The 19,125-nt window shown below is 42.8% G+C and overlaps 1 protein-coding gene across 9 annotated transcripts in view; it reads right to left on the minus strand.

The window, feature by feature from the left end:
* Positions 1–19,125, minus strand: part of psda (pleckstrin and Sec7 domain containing a) — a 91,002-nt gene that overhangs the window by 4,378 nt on the left and 67,499 nt on the right. For 7 of the 9 annotated variants that reach the window (XM_069189303.1, XM_015347802.2, XM_015347800.2 and 4 more), the window contains 6 exons: positions 11,827–11,870; positions 6,409–6,599; positions 6,035–6,105; positions 4,341–4,498; positions 1,902–2,046; positions 171–314 (listed from right to left, as the gene is read on the minus strand). In XM_069189303.1, coding sequence (XP_069045404.1) covers positions 171–314; positions 1,902–2,046; positions 4,341–4,498; positions 6,035–6,105; positions 6,409–6,599; positions 11,827–11,870 — 753 coding nt within the window. The other 2 variants (XM_015347805.2, XR_011189468.1) reach the window with 2 other exon arrangements.

The raw sequence follows: 19,125 nt of genomic DNA on the forward strand, positions 1-19,125 counted from the left end.
ACTTACTCAAGCACAACTGTACCTGCTAGACTGGTCTTGTGTACCCTGCTGGGCCTGATGCGGAATCTTATAAAGCTATCTGATTTTGGACTCCTTTTCAGCCAGCTGGGTTCGATAGTGAAAGATGATGCATTTTATCCTATCCTTCATCCTATAAACTGTGCTCTCACCTCAAATTCCAGATATTCATCCCTCTGGCGATACTCCTCCAGCTCACGACCTTTTACCTTGCGGTCAGGAGCATTGGAGCGCAGCTCGGCTAACTCAGAGGAGGTGGCACGAAAACGAGCCTCATGGGACTGGACCTGCTCCTCCTGCAGGGACATAGACACAGTCCAACAGAGCTATGTTTAGCTTATCTTTATAATTATGGAATTTCCGCTCCTTACCAGAATGTTGTTCTGGGGAAATGGACATTGCTATTGGTGCACATTGCAATGTTGCACTAATAGCATGCACAGAGCATTAGTCATTGACAAGAAGTGAATTACACCTCAGAGACAGGCTGCTACATATTAATTGGAAGTGGTGTTTGAAATAAGGGGCTGAAACTGTACGAAACGTGTGGCAATAAGAAGAGTGTGAGATCAATATTTTTCTTTAATTGCACTGGTGTTCCAAATGCCTCAGACTATGTGTTCCCACATATTGAACACTTGTAACAAGCTAACATTTTGAATAGGTTTGTTTTCATTGTGCCTTTTAACAAAGCAGCACCCCTTGAATGTCAATGTGCAGGCAGTGTGTTTTTCTTCACTCTGAGTATATATTATTGGGTCGAGATGCAAAGGCATTCGCCTGAGGGCTGGTTGATCCACGAGTTTGAGGCTCGTCAGGTCACTAGCCGACTGTGACTAGGATTCCCCCAGTAGCTGGGCACAATTGTCTTAGCATTGCCAATATTAGGATTAGGATCTCAACACTCAGAGACACAGTGCCCCCCGTGTCCTTCCAGTGCTTGCAGTCATGCAGTGCTATGGTGCCTCTCCTCCAATCAGTGCTGATCCTCCGGTATGAGGCCTGTGCTATGAGCCCTATCCCAAGGAGGGTGGGACAGTGAGTCTGTACATAAGAACTGTTGTTGTCCTAGTGAATCCCAGACTGCCCAAAACAGAGGTTACATTGAATGGAGGACTGCTGGAGCTCTTCATAACACCTCTGAGGAGCAAGTCTACCTGCAAGCTGTGCACCACCTTTCTGGGCTGTTAGGAGAACCTCCTTACAGCCCCTCTGGCACAGAAGCTGTGACTTTCTCTTCTAAGTCGCATTTTGAGCTGGACACATTTTTGGGCACTTTTTTAAACTTTGTTAGTATTGGTAAAATTAATAAAACTGCTTTAGTGCATGCCAGAAAACAAATGCAACTGAAAACAAATGTCAAGTAGTTGGTTTGGGTGAGATGCTGAATTTTATTGAAGCTGAAGGCAGATTGAAACCTGACCTTCAACCCAATTTGGCAATGACAAGCTACTTGATAGTGGCATTTGGGTTACCAAAAGATTGTAATTGGCAGAAAGGTGAAAAAATTGTCAGAACCCTGGCCCGTGCCTGAGGAGCATCAGCTCCTGCCATTCATCTCACTGCACAATGTATCTTACTATTGGCAGACTCCTACAGTCTACAGTAACACTAACCTGGTTTTCAGATGTCTTTTACAGAGCCCTGGCAACACTGTTTTTCTATTGGGAATGTTTTGTGAAGTCATTAACACATACAAAAACAGCATGACCTGATGTCATGCAGAAAGGGCTGGCGAGCAATTTTAACTTCAGTAGAGCTACTGTACTGTATATAACAGTGTCATAAACATTATACATACCTGTATATATACTATACAAGATTGCACCATGCATACAAACCGTATCAATTAATAAAATGTCATATAAACATGCCAGGGTCACCTGTGACAGCTTGGTGGCAGTGGCTGGCAGCAGCGGGCGGCTGAACTTCTTCTGCGAGCCGATGGCCGCTGGGAAGGGGGGTGAGGAGAACATGGCTGCCACCGTGTTGATACGCGTGATCCAGGACTGCATCTGCTCTGCGTTCCTGCAGGAGGAGGACATGACACAAGAGCCTGAATGCCAAGCAAATTCAAAAACATGCCAAAACACACCAAGCTGCTCTGGAATCAAATCCCAGGTGAGACAAAGCTGTTGTTCAGTTAAGCAGGGCCCTTCACTCAGATTGTGCCAGTAAAATACCCAGATGTGTAAATGTAAGGTGCTTTGCTTAAAAACATCAGTTATAACTGTAAATGTATAAATGTAAATGTAAAAATCACAGAATTAGGCATCTTGGCCTTTTGAATTTTACAGATATGCCACTGGGAGTTAATATCATGAGCTCACCAGGGCTGTTGGACATAAAAAGACTTGAATTTTAAAAGATTTAAACCATTTTATACAAACAATAATGGAGAATGATGGAATAGGAATTTTACTACTGATCCTACCCTAGAGCTGATTGCACAACAGCACTAATACATCTTTTTCTCTCCTGTAATGCTGAGTGACAATGCACTCAGCAGATGCTTTTCCAGAATCTGTAGAGAAGAGTGTAATCATATCATGGGGTCTTGGTGACAGACCCGCATGTTCTTGCTTTTTAAATGTACTTTTTAATGTGCTGGAATGTTTCTGTATAAACATTCCAGTTTTTTGGAATTGAGTGAACAGCTTACTCTTACAAAATGCAATCCCACATCATGACAGTATAGGGATCATAGTGTATCATTACCATGATGGAAATGTAATTAATTTTTACAGCAGTGTCTTTTTCAGGCAATATTCAACCCCATAAGACTGAATTTTAGTGGACAAAATAAGCGAATGAATGCTTTCATGTAGATAGCACTTTCCATGAGCCAATGTAGTAATTTTATTTTCTCAGCTCCGGATCCAGATTGTAGCAGTGCACTGTTTTTAAAAACAGTCCCAGTTATGTTCTGCAGGTGTGGACCACAGCCATTTATACAGCACCCCTGGAGCAGCTGGAGTTAAAGGCCTTGCTCAGGGGCCCATTGGAGTAGGATTCCTCCACCAGTTGTGGGATTTGAACTGGCATCCTTCCAGCCACAAGCGCAGATCCTTAGCCACAGAGCCACCGCTCCGCCCCCAGGTCCTGTCTTTGTGGGTCCTAATGCCCCAGTATAGTGATGTCCTATGGATGAGCTGTAAAACCAAGGTCCTGTCTCTCTGTGGTCATTAAAAAATCCCAGAGTGTTTCTCAAAAAGAGTGGGATGTTACCCCGGCATCAATTGGCCTTTACCAACCATGGCCTCATAATAATTCCCACCTATGAACTGGCTTCATCACTCTGTTCTCCTCCCCACTAATAGCTGATGTGTGGTGAGCGTTCTGGTGCACTATAGCTGTCGTCGCATCATCCAGGTGTGGCTACACTTTGGTGATAGTGGAGGGGATCCCCATTACCTGTAAAGCACTTTGAGTGGAGTGTCCAGAAAAGTGCTATAGAAGTGTAAGCAATTGTTATTATTATTATGAGGGACCTCCCAAAACCGGAAGATACCAAAAAGATACTACGTAGGTATCTTCTGCTGAGTGTGAATACATAGAAAAGTGCTTATCTCTCTCTGTATCTCCTCTCTCCCCTTTCTGTTGTGCCCATTGCCTCTTCTTCTTTGACTTCCTGTGAACGTCAGGACTGCAGTTTCTCTCCTTCCACACACTCCTCCATGGCTCTTCAAACCTCCTATTGTTTCACTCCTACTGACAATAATGTCTGTTGATAAACACCATCATCCCCAGCAGGTGGCACTCTTGCAGGCTCCTGATTAGTGATCTGTGTCCGACCTGTTTTTCTACACGCATAAGCTACAGTATAATGCCACCACAAAAATAACTACCAAATAGTATCAGGCACCAGTTGAACCTGGCTGTTAGTTCTTATTATCAAGTGCCTCTGAGAGAAAGAGTCTTAATATTTTAAAAACAAATCAGATACAACCATTCTAGGTGTCAACAGGACAGCCAAATAAAGTTCAGGCTGGAAAGTATGTAAGAGCACAGCATGCTAGTTACTTCAGTTCACTGCATTGTTTCTTAGTAAGAGAACCAATGGGGCTCTGTCTTTATCTTACACAAGTTTTATGATGTCTTATTCATCTGCCTGTTTTAAAGATTATATCAGAACATGAGTTCATAGACTGTGTTTCTTTATATCTTGAGCTCAAAGCATATGTATATTTCTCAGCAGAAGTACAGGAACAAGTGTGAAGTAGTGCCACTAATTGCTTAACAGCCCTTGAGATTTCAGGGTAGCTGGAGAGCCATAACAGACTTCACCCAAACACGGGAACTTGGTGGGGCTGGGGACTCACTGTGCCTGAAAAAGGAAGACCCTCCAGTCAGCCGTGCGCAAGTAGAAGACATTGGGCCTCTTGCTGTAGTCAGCTGCTCGCATGGCCAGAGAGTGGTGGATGGACACAGCGTTCTTCAGGTCCTCATCAGACAGCTGCTTCTCTGGCCTGTACTCCCCCTGGACAACAAGAGAAAAAGGGGCAAGTACGATACAGTATGTCAACACAGAATTATAATCTAGTTTGAAAAAGGAAAAAAAGATTTTGAGAATAATCTAAAGAGGGGTTTACTGGATTTGATACTGAAGTTTGCAGGAGGACATGTTTTGCACTGGAGAGGGCTGCTTTGAAGGTTGTTTGATAGGCAGTTTGAATCGCTATGAGCTGGTGGGCTACACACTAGAGGTCAGCAGAGAACCATTCTCTGACATAGTAGAGGCATCATTTGGATAACTTGTTGTATTGTCTAAACTCGCCTGGCTGAGGAACCAATAACCTGACCAAAAGTCAGAGGCAGATGGACCCAGGGGATGAGCCGGGGGCTGCTGTAAGGGTGATGCTCCACTGGGTCATTTCGGAACCGACATGTCTAGAATTGCGAGCGGACATGTGCGAGGATCAAACCTCTTTTTCAAACTCCAGAATATTGTGAACATGTCTCACATCACACGTGTCTTCACATTTCTCCAAGTCTGTTACAGAACAGTTACTGCAGTTGATTTCCTCTCGATTTTTTTCATTGGGCAAGTATGCTTTTTAATTAATACTGTACTGTATGTCCCGTAATCTGACAAAACTCTATGTTCAGGAACTTCAGCCAGCCACAGGTGTTTAAAACAAAGAGCTGCTACTTTGTCCATCAGGAGGTAATCCTGAATCTTCCCTGGACAAAATGTAGAGTAAGTTGTACATACCGACCTATTTAAAAAGATTTATGTGCAGCTATTAATATATTTTTTCACAATATTGATGAGGGGAGCAAATGGACCAGTGAGATCACATCATTGTCAGTTCTACAGTGTATTGTGAATTTTATTTCTTCATTCAGCATTGTAACACAGTTAACAGTGATTGTTTTTTTCAGATTTGGCTAACTGTATCCATCAACTCGCTGTCTTTTATATCATCCACCCTGCATGAGCCCTTTATCCTGAGAGGGTTCCAATGAGGCAGAGCCCAGCCCACCAGGCACAAAGCACAAGGCTGAACTGTAGCCAGGGTAGGACACCAGTCCATCGCCCATCCATGTAGTTACTCATACACACATACAGGTGGATAGCTGCATCAGCATGCATATTCTGCAAAGGAACAAGTAATAGGTTTATTCTATGCTGTAAAGAGAAGAGAGAAAACACAACTTTTCGGGTGTGAAGCCTCTTCAGGTGTGAGAAGGCTTTGCAGCTGTAACGTTGTGTTTTCTCTCTTCTTTCAGCATGGAATGCACATACAGGGTCCATTTACAGATGACCCTGGACAGCATGTTGTTGGGCAGTGGGAGGAAGTAGGCACACCTAGAGAAATCCGTTGTGGACTCGGAAATTACACATAAGCTTAATACAGTCCTGTATTGTACATCTAATCATATTGTTATAAACCAACTTTCAATTTAATTTGACACAATTACAGAAGGGGAGTGCAGACACAGAGTTGCAAAGGAACACAAACAGTTTAGAGATCAGTAATCCTCTCAAACTCATTCAGACAGGCCACTGTACCTTCTGTAAGTAGAGAATCAGCCCCTTCAGGACAGCATAGAACGTCTTCCAGCCTCTCTTTCCACGTGGAGCTGAGGACACCAGCACACACGGTCAGGGTGAGTAGCTGGTGATTACCTTTGTAGATAGACCTAATGATGTGACCTAATGATAAAAGGTCTGTGGTGTTGCTGAAGGGTGGAGTGGGTGTGGGGTGTAGGGTATGGGTGAGGGTGAGAAGGGGGCAGGGCGCAGAATGGGTGAGAGTAAGGATGAGGGTGAGGATGAGAAATGTTGCCCCAGGTGTGAGGAGGGATAAGGCTGGGGAGTATTGTTCCTGGGTGAGACGTGAGCAATGATGAGGGTGTGTTTAATTGCCAACCGAGGCAACGTACTTCTCTTGCCATCAGGGTCAGCATGAACTTTGCGCACCAGGAAGCCGTTCTTGTAAACGAGTGCCCCTGGCTGCTGGGCCACACCCAGGAAGGGGTTCCCACAGCTGGGGACTCGCTTCATGGTGCGAGAGGAGGAGTCAGTGCGGCCGTCCGCCAACTCTGAGAATGACTTGCGCAGCTCCTCCTCATCACTGTGGAGAAAGAACATCGCACACCTCTGTGACTCCTGTGTCTTACCTGTCTGATTACTGCTCTATTACTGAAATGTAAGTAATGATATTGCCTTCTTAAAAAAAATGTTAGACACTTTGCAGATTGGCATATTTATAAAACACGTAATAAAAAACAGAGAATATTTAGTAAAAGTGACACAAGATTTGAAAACAAAAGAGGAAGCACACCATTTAGTCTTTTAGTAGTGTATAAATAAAATATTTGAGGGTCAATGCTGAATAAGTTAAATTAAATAGCCCCTGATTAATTATGAAATCAATGCAGCAATAAGTAAATCCAGATTTTAAAGGTTTCTTTGATGTTCTGGGTAGAATCCCTTACCCTGCTGTGGTCCTACTTCCACAGGCCCATACCACAAGTAACTCTCGTCACAATGGACAACCAAAAGGAAGGGACCTCAAAGAAGGTGTATTCCAGCATTCACATCATACACATACTGTACATCACAGGATAACAGGAAAAGCGACACAAGAGAAAGCCATTCTGCTATCTTGTTTGTTTGACTTTCACTCTCATAAAAAGCAAAGGAACAAGTTAAGTTTCATTCCATGCTGAAAAGGAACACAACATTTTCTTTTTTTTCTGCATAGAATAAACATTTACCTGTTCCTTTTGTAGCTTATGTATGTTAACGTAGTCACCTACTCATAAAATGTCTTCCAGCTGCTTTTGAAGGAGCCCATAGCAGAGCTTGGACCTTTAACCACTTGGCTAGGAAATTTGTTCTAGATACCCTCACCTCTTTGTGTAAAGATGTGTTTTGTGTTTCCATACTAAATTAATTATCTTTCAATTTTCAATTGTCACTCAATTGCTTGTTTTGCTGCTGAACCTGAAGGAGTCATCTAACCTTATTAAATCTATACCACTTAGGAATTTACATGCTTGAGCTAGTTCTTGCTGTTCATTGAATTCTTTCCATGGATATAATACATTTTCTGTAGTATAGTGACCAAAACTGACAATACTTTAAATGAGGTCTTACTAGTGCATTATGAACCTAGAATAACTTCCCTGGATTTCTATTCCACACTTTTTCTGTATACGCAACCATTACATTCTCTTTTTATTTTATTTCTGAATGCTTGATGAAGACATAGAATGTTCAGACTTCTCAGCTAACCTGATAAACAGCTCCGAGGAAGAAAGCAATCTTGCCCTTCCCATGAAGATGAGGGCTAGTGCTCAGCCACAGCCCAGCAGGGGGAAGAAGGAGGCAGAGGAGTTTGTCAGGTTTGAAGGGACTGTCTTATCAAACCAAATGCAGTGACATTCTTCGTGGCTTGTCTGTATTAGAACTGTGGACTTACATCAGATCAGAGCCTTTTATCTTCTTGCTGTGTGAGGTAACCCTGAGCAGAGACTGAGCTGTGGTTGCATAGTGTGGAGATTGTCTTTGGGAACTATTACTTTAATCTTATTAACTTTAGCTTTCTTCTGTAATTGTTAATTCATTTTGAGTGACACTTAACTATTTCGGATTTGTACTTGAATTATTTGTTGTTTCCCTCCTTGGGGGATTTTTTCGCACTATTGAAAGAGGTATGGCTCTTCCATGGTGAGACTGGAGAGAGGCTCTGAACTGGGAGAACAGCTCAGCCGTTTTTTAGCTTTGAAACTTCACAGCAACAGTCCCTTAACAAATATTCCTACACTTAGACTGACACAAGGGACACTGCTGTCAGATCAGACACAGATGAAGTTAACATTTTGCTTTCTCTGTTGTGGATTATAAAGTTCAGACATTTCCTGTGATTGAAGAAATCAGATAGTGTCCTAACTTTTCGTTGGTCTCCAAAAGAGATGCCTGTACTAGGGATACCAAAATTCCCGTCAGAGCTAAAGGGAAACGTTAGGCCATGACAAAGGGTTAATTACACCCTCCTTCAACTTTACTTGAGGACCAGGACTTTCTTAAGACTCTTCATATTTAATTAATGTATGTCACAACTTAGAGAAATTATTTTTGGAGGGGCATTACACATTATTTCCAGATTATTGAAAAACTATGAGAACCCTACACTTTACACAAGCTATTACACAATATGTTTGACTTACTGTGAGGCCAAGCTGTGTGCCAAGGTGCTCTCATGTCAGCTGAAGGCCTACATGTATATGACCAAACAGGTTTATTAAAAGGATAATATATAATGGTAATGTACCAGTTGTTCAGTGATGGTTAACAGGTATCAAGTGCTCTTCACTATTCTTGTGTGTAGACTTTCCATTCCTCATCTTTCTTTTAATCTCTCCTTTTATCTGCTATTTTCTCTTTGACTTATCAGGGTATAAAATTAATTGATTTTATAAAAGTCCTCATGACTATAATTAGATTTTGCAATGGAGAAAGCTGGGCCAGCTTCAGTTATTTACTAGTTTAAATATGTTAGTAATGAAATTTACTTCTCGTTTTCCACTGTCAGTGCAAACCATTTGAATCTGACTTTTGAACAGGTAGGTATGACCTGAACTGATGGACTCATTTCCCAGTTCTCTTTAGGTTTGTGTCGCCGTAATAAGAAATAAAAGTATTTCCTCACTGGAGTTTTCAGTTCTTAAGATATTGGGATTGCTTGTGTTCTAAGATTTCCAAATTCATAAGGAAAGGGAAGTGACTATGTGTTGAATGTGTGTGTAGGCATCGAGCAATGTGAAACATCTACAGAGGATGTCGTTCTACCAAATTTTAAATTTTATTGTAAAAGACATGGTTATGATAAGTAGTCAGAACTTTGATTTACTATCTTGTGTGAAGGACGGCACTGTCTGCAGTACAGGGTCACCATACTGGGGCACTGGTTTAGCAGCTTTTTTCCAAAAGGAAGAACGCTGTCTTACAGAAGTAACCTGGCTGTCTTTGTGCTAGGAGAACTGATTAGATCAGGTTACAGACAGTAACACTGCTATTTGTTTTAAAACAGTAAATCTCTGCACTGTTGTTAATTGTGTGCTTCTGTGCATTTTTTATGCTCTCCTGGGCATGCATTCATGAGTCTTTTTCCCCCTGACTTATTGCATATGTACGTAGGCATATTTATTCAGAGCACCTAGTATGGTTCCTGTTCTGACTATGTTTTTGATTGTAGAGCGTGTGTGTAGGGAGCGGTTTTACTGAGTGTGTTTAGTGTGACTTCAGTCTGCAGTCATAATTACAGGGAAAAGCAAGTGGGGAACTGTAGCTATGGCAACAAAACATGGCACGCTGGGGTCTTAATTAGCAGCTCTGCACATCACAGCATTGGGTCCAGAATAGAAACCCTAAAACATAGAAATACAAATGCCCAGATTCACACAATAACAACTACAAAATATCACTGACACACAAATCCCCCACACACCTACACAGTCACGTATCCTCTCACATAAGAGCCCAGGAATGCTGTGTTCTTTGTGAGCAGCAGAAAGAGAATGGAGCCACAGCACTGAATTCAGTGACCCTGGGATCTGACAGCCCTGTTACTGTTGTCTTGAGAGATGGATGAAAATTCTGGAGTCTTGGACATGGAGCCAGGAGTGCTTCCAGGAGACCCCAGACGTGTGCAGGCTACTGATTTAGAGACCAGCCCCCTCTCCATCTCAGGCCACACTTGTCATGATCATAATCCCTCCTCTTAAGGGTGCTCCGGCTCTTTCACATGTTGTTGATTCTGCGAACCTGCCTTCAATCCTGCCCCTCCTTATTTAAGCCGGATGCGCTCGCTACTCCCAGCTCTGCATTGGAAGATGGATGCCCAGAGGCCCGCCTACCATCAAGTCGCCCTACTTCCCTGGCTTGAGGGCATAGGCCTCCAATTGGCATCCTGACCCAGCTGAGTCCAGGGCTCAGAGCGCCTGGCCTCGTCATCCCGTTTTTATTCCCTGTCCCTGCACTTGATCCCATTCCGGTTTTTAACTTCGTCTTGTTTGTTGCGGATGGATCTACCGGATTTGGACCTTGGACTTTGCCCCGGATTTCCCCTTGGACTTGTTTGCTATGGCCATGCCCCCCAAGCACCAGTTCACCATGGTCATGCCCCCCTGTTCGTCAACCAGTCCTGATCCTTGTCTCCTCCCCATTGTCCTTTTCCGCTTACTTCTAGATTATACTGTCTGCATGGGGTCCTGAACTACGCAGCATAACACCACTGGTCACTGACAGAGCAACCTCAAAAATCAAAGACCGAGATAATACATCCAGCTTCTGCTCAGGGCTGAATGGCAATTGAAAATTACCACCTTATCTTCAAAATATCTTTTTTTAGGTTAGTTGCCAAGCATACATTTTTGACAACACCAACCCTTATATCTTGGCAAATATCATACCTTGATTACGGATCTCAAGAAAAAAATATTATAATGCAATGTCTTTTTAGAGCTTTTCAGAAACATTAAAAAACAAAATCAGAATCAAAAGTAGCCTCATTCTGAGAACAATCTCAAGTAAACATCATGTCACCATTCGAAAATTATCTTAAATCTGCAGTCTCTCTCTCTCTGCCTTGCTGTCTGTTCCTGCCATTTTAAAATAAGCAACCTTGAGCTGAAAACGAATGTCTTGGGTACTGTACATTGTAGGCATACAGTGCATTAAACACTACTTTGTCTGTTCTCTTTAAGTAGATTTTTTCTCCTAAACCGAGCTGCTGAAGAACTGTGCTAATAACCGGGCACTTCAGCCTCTGTGACTAATCCCACCTGTCACACAGTGCAGTGATCGTGGGTGTGCAGGGCTGAGCTACTGGCCTTCACCCAGCTCTCTCTCACCACTGCACACAGGGTCTCTCCAACAGAGTTCTGCAGATTCAACCACTGTCTCCAACCATCCTTCCCACCTCATCAGGTGCCTGTCCTTGAAGCTATCGACAGGTTAGTCATACCTTGCCTAACTAGCAATGACTCCCTATAGAAAGGAGTGCCAAAATATTTTTGAGACATGGCTTAAGTATCTTAGAAAACCAAAACATTATAGACATTTTTAACAATCATTTTAAACTGCCACATTTTCCTCGTCCACCAGAACTAGCTCTATTTTATTCCTGTGCATCCTCATATCTAGGAAGGGCTGAGGGAACATTACTTAAACAGGACTACAATCCACAACTTTAATTTATGTTAAGTCTTTAGAAAGACAGGAAATAAAAAAAGAAAAGAAGTTCTCCAGTCACAAGCTAGCCCACAAGGAGAGATGAGGAGTAAGGCACTTACATGGTCCACTGCAGCTTTTCATTCTTGATGGAGTTGTACAGGGCCTACAAGAAAGAAAAACACAATAAGCCTGTGCACACTGACTCCAAGCACAGGGCTCCCCTGCTTGTCAGGGGACACACTACAGAGTGGCTTTATTTCCTTCTGGTTGTACCAGTTTGGAACATCACACTTCAGGACATCTCAGTTATTGATATCAGGCTGCATGACAACTGGACGAACTGTAAAGGTGATATAGAAAAGGAGTACAATAAATTTCAAGCACAGATAAAAAAGGATATCAGAAAAGCCAAGGGTGCCAGGAAAGGAATATAACAATGGAGGCTGAAATAAGTAATAAAAAGTTCTTAATAAAATGCTCTTTTAGTTGTACAACAACAAAAGATCAATAAAGGGTAAAGTAAAATGCATCCAGAATAATAATGGAAAATTTAGACAATGAAAACGAGTATTTCTATCAGGTGTTCACTGAGTAAGAAGTCCACAACAGGCCTCAGACAGAGTTCTGTTTTGGACATTATCAGCACAGAAGAGATACAGCTTCAGGTAGTAGAAGCACTCAAGATTAATACATCCCCTGGCCTGGCCTGGTATCTTACCAACTGTACTGAAGGCAACAAAACATTTTTCAGAAACCATTGATGCAGCTCTTCCAACAGTTGCTCAAGACATAAACAGGGACTGGGGACTTACTGCAGTCTGACTTCAATTACAGTACGTCAAATTAGAGAAACAATCATTAGAATTAAATGAGACGATCAACTTTATGGAAATAATATCATTGACAATAGTGAATTCTTAGTCTGGCTCTAAAAAAGGAAGGTCTTGCTTAATTAACTTGTTAGAGTTCATTGAAAATCAAAAAGCAATGCTTTTTGCAAGAGGACATGACATGGTGTATTTAAATTTTCAAGAACATTTTTAGTTAATTTCCCTAATAAAACATTAATTCTTAAGTTACAGGTAGTAGGTATTGGGAAATGAGTCTGTTTGGACTGAGAATTGGTTAATGGCTAGTGTAGCGGCGAGGCTTATTAATAAGAAAGAATTAAGTTGTCACGGACGTCCAAAGGGACAAACCGTGGGGAGCAGGAGAGCGGAAAAAAACCCATATGCGTAGCGGCGAGACGGGAAAAAGGCCCGGGCTAATAGTGCAAAGAGTTCAGGAATGCCGTATAGAAACCTATGCCCTCAGGGAGCAGACGTGGGGCGCCCTGGTGCTAGGCGGGTCTCAGGACATCCGAACGTCAATGCTGAGCCAGGACAGAGTGCAAGACCCGGAAATATATAGCCCAAGGGAAAGAGAGGGACAGGAAGGACAGCAGACCGGAAACTAGGGACAGGACAGAGAAGGAGCGCCCTCTGGCTGCAGAGGGCGTGACATAAGTGTTCTGAGCCTTCCCAAATGAGGCCCCATTTCTCTGTTCATTTCTGTGGTGCAGCCACAGAGAAACTATTCATGCAGGCTAATTTAGGGTTCCTTTGATAAGGACAGCTCCCAAAGGGGGATGCACTTAGCTAAGCCTGGCTATCATGATCAATGGTCATCCATTGGCGCCTATCTGTCTAGGGAGTGCCAAATGGACATCTGGACTGCATTCCTAAGTGTCAGGAGTAAGTGACTCATATCTCACCTTGATCAACCAATCAGGGACTGGTAGGGCAGAGTAACCCACGTGGGACTCTGATGCCCGTGGAACTTTCAGCCAATCAACGAGCTGAAGTTCCTCCAGGTAAAAACAGGCAACAGAGAGCCTGGGAGATTCAGAGATTCAGTAAGATTCAGAGGGGATTCAGGAGAATTCTGTGGACTTTTCTAAAGGGAATTCAAAAGAGAATTCCAGGGCAGGACGGCCCAGGAGCAGAAGGCTCCCAAGGGCAGGACATTCTCGCAGCGCGCCTCCTGACCATCCTGAGACTCAGTCCGGACAACCACGGAACGGCCAGTGTGTCCGAGTGCCAGAACTTTCCTTTGTTCTAAGAGTCTAGAGCGGAGGTTGCCAGAGAATAACCAGAGGATCCACCCGAGGTTAGCACCAGCAGCAGGCCACGTGAACAGGTTGGAACTGTGGACAGCTGAATCACTATTCAGAACTAGCTCTTCATCAGGAACGAACCGGTCCTCTTCCTGACTTGCTGGGACCCAGAGTCATCTTTTCTCCTGTGCACAAACTTTGCTAGTTAAAGCCAACAGTGAGCATCAGCAGCGCACCGTCGCAAGCCGCACGGCACAGCCTGGCACCGAGCCAGAGAGCGCGGATTGGACAGCAACAGCCTGCAACTGTTTCTTTGTGCCTGCAGGAGATCTGAATCCCCAGAGATTGGATGAGTATTCAACTTCAATGCATTACAGCTCGAGAATTCAATTGTTATCCCAACCAGTTGATATCAATTTAATTCCTAATAGTTATGTACTTGTTTGAGTATCTAATGTAGAAGTTATAACCAAGTTCATTTACGAAACGGTCTTAATGAATGATATACTGAACGTATGTCCTCTTGATATATGTAACTCTTTGTAACTGACTGAATATATACCTTTTGTATTCTGATAACCCTCTTGATAAGATCTGTTAGGTTTACCTGCATATTCTATGTATTAATAAATGTATCCTCGTGTATTAGTACCTGTGTGTGCGCGTTGTTTGAGTTATGTCGCATGGTTGGATTCTTAAGCCATCAAAAGAATCAACTTTGTGATTTACTGCTACAATTAATAATTGTCTCAGTAAATGCCCAAACCCTACAGAACTGGTGCCTTCAGAGAGCCACTACATTACATATTTGGCGTCCCTGAGCCGGTTTTCTTACACTAGTAAGCATTTAAATTTTCAAGAACATTTTTAGTTAATTTCCCTAATAAAACATTAATTCTTAAGTTACAGGTAGTAGGTATTGGGAAATGAGTCTGTTTGGACTGAGAATTGGTTAATGGCTAGTAAGCAAAGTGGACAGATAAGGAGTGAGTGCTCAAAATGGGTTATGCCATTAGCCAACTACCACATTGATCTGTACAAGAGCCTCGGTTCTTTCTTATTTATATCATATACATGGATATAGTATATATATAGTTTTAGTATAAAAACTAGGTATATTTGCAGATTATACCAAAATCCAAATGCCGCAGCAAGCAGCAAGCAGAATTCAAAAAGCTAAATTAGATCAAATGCAAGACTTTATTACTTTGCAGATTATCTTTAATGTAAATGCAAATTATTACATGCAGGTAAAAAAAAACCAGACAAAATGGAAAGGCTTTTCTGATATAAGTATTCAAAATCCTCAAAGGCACTGACAAAAAAATCACAGCCTAAAACACAAACCAGCAAATAGAAACTGAAACCAAGGTGAAGTGCATTGAAACCTGAGAAGAGAGACTTCTTTATACAAAGGGTGGTGGCAGTATGGAACAATTCATGTTGTTGAAACTGATAGCTTGACATTTACAAGAAATGAATGGATGAAATTGCTGGACCAATTGACTGATAACTACCGAATGGGCTCCTCTCCTTTGTAATATTTCATTACCTTTTTAATTTTATGTATACTGTATACTGTATTTCATTCTATTTCACTTCCAGTGTCAGGTGTTGGCTTACATAAGCCTACAATTGCTGTCACCACATAGGAATAAAACTCTGCATGTAGAGAGAGACGCCGGTTCTTAGAGCTTGTTGTGCACAGATAGGAACCCTGTAGCTATCCTGCAGATTTCTACTGTACTGAGACTTGTGCAAGGCAGCATTAATATCAGAACAAGGAACAAGTAATAGGTTTATTCCATGCTGAAAAAAAGGTGCACACCTGAAGAAGGCTCCACGGCCGAAACGTTGTGTTCTCTTTCTCCTTTTTTTCAGCATGGAATAAACCTATTACTTGTTCCTTGTTCTGATATTAATGTTGCCTTGCACAAGTCTCAGTACAGTAGAAATCTGCAGGATCTGCAGGATCTGCAGGTGTGCACACCTGAAGAAGGCTCCATGGCCGAAACGTTGTGTTCTCTTTCTCCTTTTTTTCAGCATGGAATAAACCTATTACTTGTTCCTTTGCAGCCTACGCATGCTGACGCAGCTACCCACCTGAATATCAGAATACAAAAAAGGAGGAAGATCTACTTCAGGCGGAATTCAAAAAGAAGAAATATATTTGAACCACCAAAATAAAAGTATTAGTATTTAAAGCAGATTTGCTCCTGAGTTCAAATCAGCTTTTTCAAGGAAAGGTACAAAATGACAGTTAGGTAAAGACCCTTAGTCTACAGTAAACTAAAGATGCGCTATGACACACCACTGTTACTGGAGTCTGCTTTGGCAGCTTTGGGTCATAAATATGGTGCCAGTCGTCACACTCCTATGGTGCCAACTGAGGGACTTGTGAAATTTAAATGTGATAATTCAACGCAGACAGGAATCCAGGATTACTTCAGTATTGTGAATTTAAAGTCTATATAAAAGAACTCCATTATTGATCCATTTCAGATTCTGGGAGCTGCAGGCTCACTCCAGCATATGTGTCACTATTTAAAACTGTATATTTCACATCTGTGTGACAATTTAGTACCACAGTAGTATGAAACATGAAATCTACAGCTTCAAAATACAAGACCCTGGTAAAGCCAGGAATGTGTAAAAGTGCTGCACAATGGCAGTGAGCTTCCCTGATGTGCCCAGTGTATAAGTCCTGAATGTTGTGAACTGAAATATGAAATATAGAGCAACTCACGAAGTGAAGAGCCAAAAAGATTAGCGACTTTGAAGAATGGCCTGGTGTCAATTTCCCAGCAGGGACTTTGTTAATGACGATGTCTGTGAAGGGAAAATGGCAGTGTCTGGTCAAAGAGCTCAGAATGTGTCAGCGCTGCTTGTGATGCAATATGAAAGAGTGCGTCACTGATCCAAGGCAGCCTGAGTGTGAGTGTTTCTATAGACCACATACTCCTTCTCAACCACTTCTCCAGGGCAGTCCTGTCCAGTTTGTGCACATCTCTCAGTACAGATGAAATGGGTGCAATGGTCACTAACTCTGCCACTTTGAGAACAAAGACCTCGACCTAAGCTCAACCCCTGGAAAACTGACTTCCCAAAGGCCATGGCAGGAATAGGAATTACTCATACATGCTAAATTTCCATTTCACCCTCTCATCTCTCTTCATACCAGCTTAATGCTTCAAACTGCAAGGAATTGCAGGATCACCAAGTAATGGCAGTCTGTTGTCTCCTGAGACAGAAAAGCACAATAATATTTCACATAGTTCAACTGCTACAGCTTCTCATTGCCTTTTAGGGAGAGTCATATTTTTTACAGATGCTCTCCTGACAATGCCAGTTCCTAGTATATTGGGATATTGGGTAAATTCTGCACACAAATATAAGAAGAATTAAACAATCGGAAAGATGAAAGAGGGTGAGACTGTCAGAAGCACAGTAGTCTCCCCTTCCCCCACCTTGAATCCAAAGCCCTGAGTCTCTGCAGTTTCCTGAAAAGTATAAAAGAGCTGTTGGCTTTGTCTAATGAATGACCACTGTGGCAGAGACAGTCACACAGTACAATTAAATATATGATCTGCATGAAGTGAGAAGGGTTGCTGAAACAAATGACACTCCGCCTGTTCAGATTCAACTGCTCCCCATCCATTTAGAAACACTAAATCACTCAAAAAAACACTCAAAAAATTAGAATGGTGGAAATTAAAATTTCCTTTTAAACACTTGGCTATTAAGAACAAGCAACATTGGTACAGTCAAAATAAACTACTTAATCAATACTATCAGGTGATATTGTCATTTTTACCAAAGAAAGTACTATTATCTTTTTGAATGCTGTCCGCGTCTCCTACTGTATCTTTTTCTGATCCAAATCCGCACAACCAGTCAACACTGGAGAGGGCCACATTAAACAATATGCATTTGTTTCTGAATCAGTCCTGGCTGATGCACAAACCCAAGTTGTACTGCCACTCATGTGTTTGTGTCCTCTCCGTTTTATGCTTGATATCATGACATACACATATTATGCCAGGCTTGTGGCCACTAATTTTAATATTGCATCGCTGCATTGTATACAATGGACTTGGGCCTACCTTCTTTTTGCGGGCCTGTGGGTGATTCTGGCCATCCTGTGCCTTGCCCAGCAGGTCAGGGAACACCAGGGGCTTGAGAGAGCGAGAGCGGGGGGTCCGGGGGTAGCGGAAGGGATCCATCACACGGAAATCCCGGCCATAGCGCACAGAGCAGAGGGATCGGGAGCGCAGGCGCCCCGCAGAGTGCAGGCTATTCACCCCAATCATGGCTGCTGAAGTTCACAGACAGGGGTCCTCACACGAACCAGCAGGGAGGCTGCAGAGCCTGGCCAGAGCCAACAGAGTCCCGTAATCACCTATCAGTACTTAAGCCTGAAAATGTGTGAAAATCAAAGCTGAAATGTCCTTATTTTTGTTGTCCCGAAATCCTTGGTGCTCCAGAAAAATAAGGTCTTGCTGGTTTGAGTATCATGGGATGACTTCAGAGTGCTTCCAGAGTACGCTGGTAGAAATTGTTATGATGCAAATAAGAACACTTGCTCTTATGTAGTGGAAAGACGGCACTTGAAGAGGAGAGATTGGTTCTTTTAGGCACTGAGCTGGTGGTCTCAGTGGCAGAGCTCTTCGGCTTTAAACACTCACAGTGATTCTAGATGGAGAATTGCATTTAGGGTCCCTGCCAAGGATTTTAGTACCTCAAGATTTTTAACATTATTATACAAGCCACTTTTTGGCACAAAGATCTCTTAGTACTACACTACATAAGCTTCTGTCTGGTGTTTCAGAGTGAAGAGGAAGTAAGTGAATAAAGCTGAGAGATCGCAGAGTGAGGCCCTGTTTTTGTAAAGACAAAGGCTTTCACTAGCAAGTACAAAACTCTCCACCTGTAACACCACGCTGGCCAGTAACCTGGCCGGGTCACTGCCTGCTGTCTCGCTGTCCCTCTCTGCCAGTGGAGTGACTCACTCGCTCACACACCACCTCCTCTCATGGCGTGGCTGATGCACAGCCCTGCTCTTTGTTTCCCTGCATTCCGCATGGAACCACTCAGACCCCAGAGCGCAAGACACGTCGGACAGACAGAGCCAGAAGACAGACAGACAGCCAGCAACACAGAAGAACAGGCCCACAGGTGTGTGTCGATGGAGATGGGCAGTCAGCTGTGCAGGTGGACCAGCAGGTTGGACAACATGGAAGGACAAACAGCAGACTTCCTCCCACTCAGATTCACTGAAATTCTGCTCAATATCCTGACATGCCTTCCAGAGCAAAAACGATAG

This window comes from Lepisosteus oculatus, chromosome 4 (genome assembly GCF_040954835.1).
Source record: "Lepisosteus oculatus isolate fLepOcu1 chromosome 4, fLepOcu1.hap2, whole genome shotgun sequence".
NCBI lineage: Eukaryota > Metazoa > Chordata > Actinopteri > Semionotiformes > Lepisosteidae > Lepisosteus > Lepisosteus oculatus.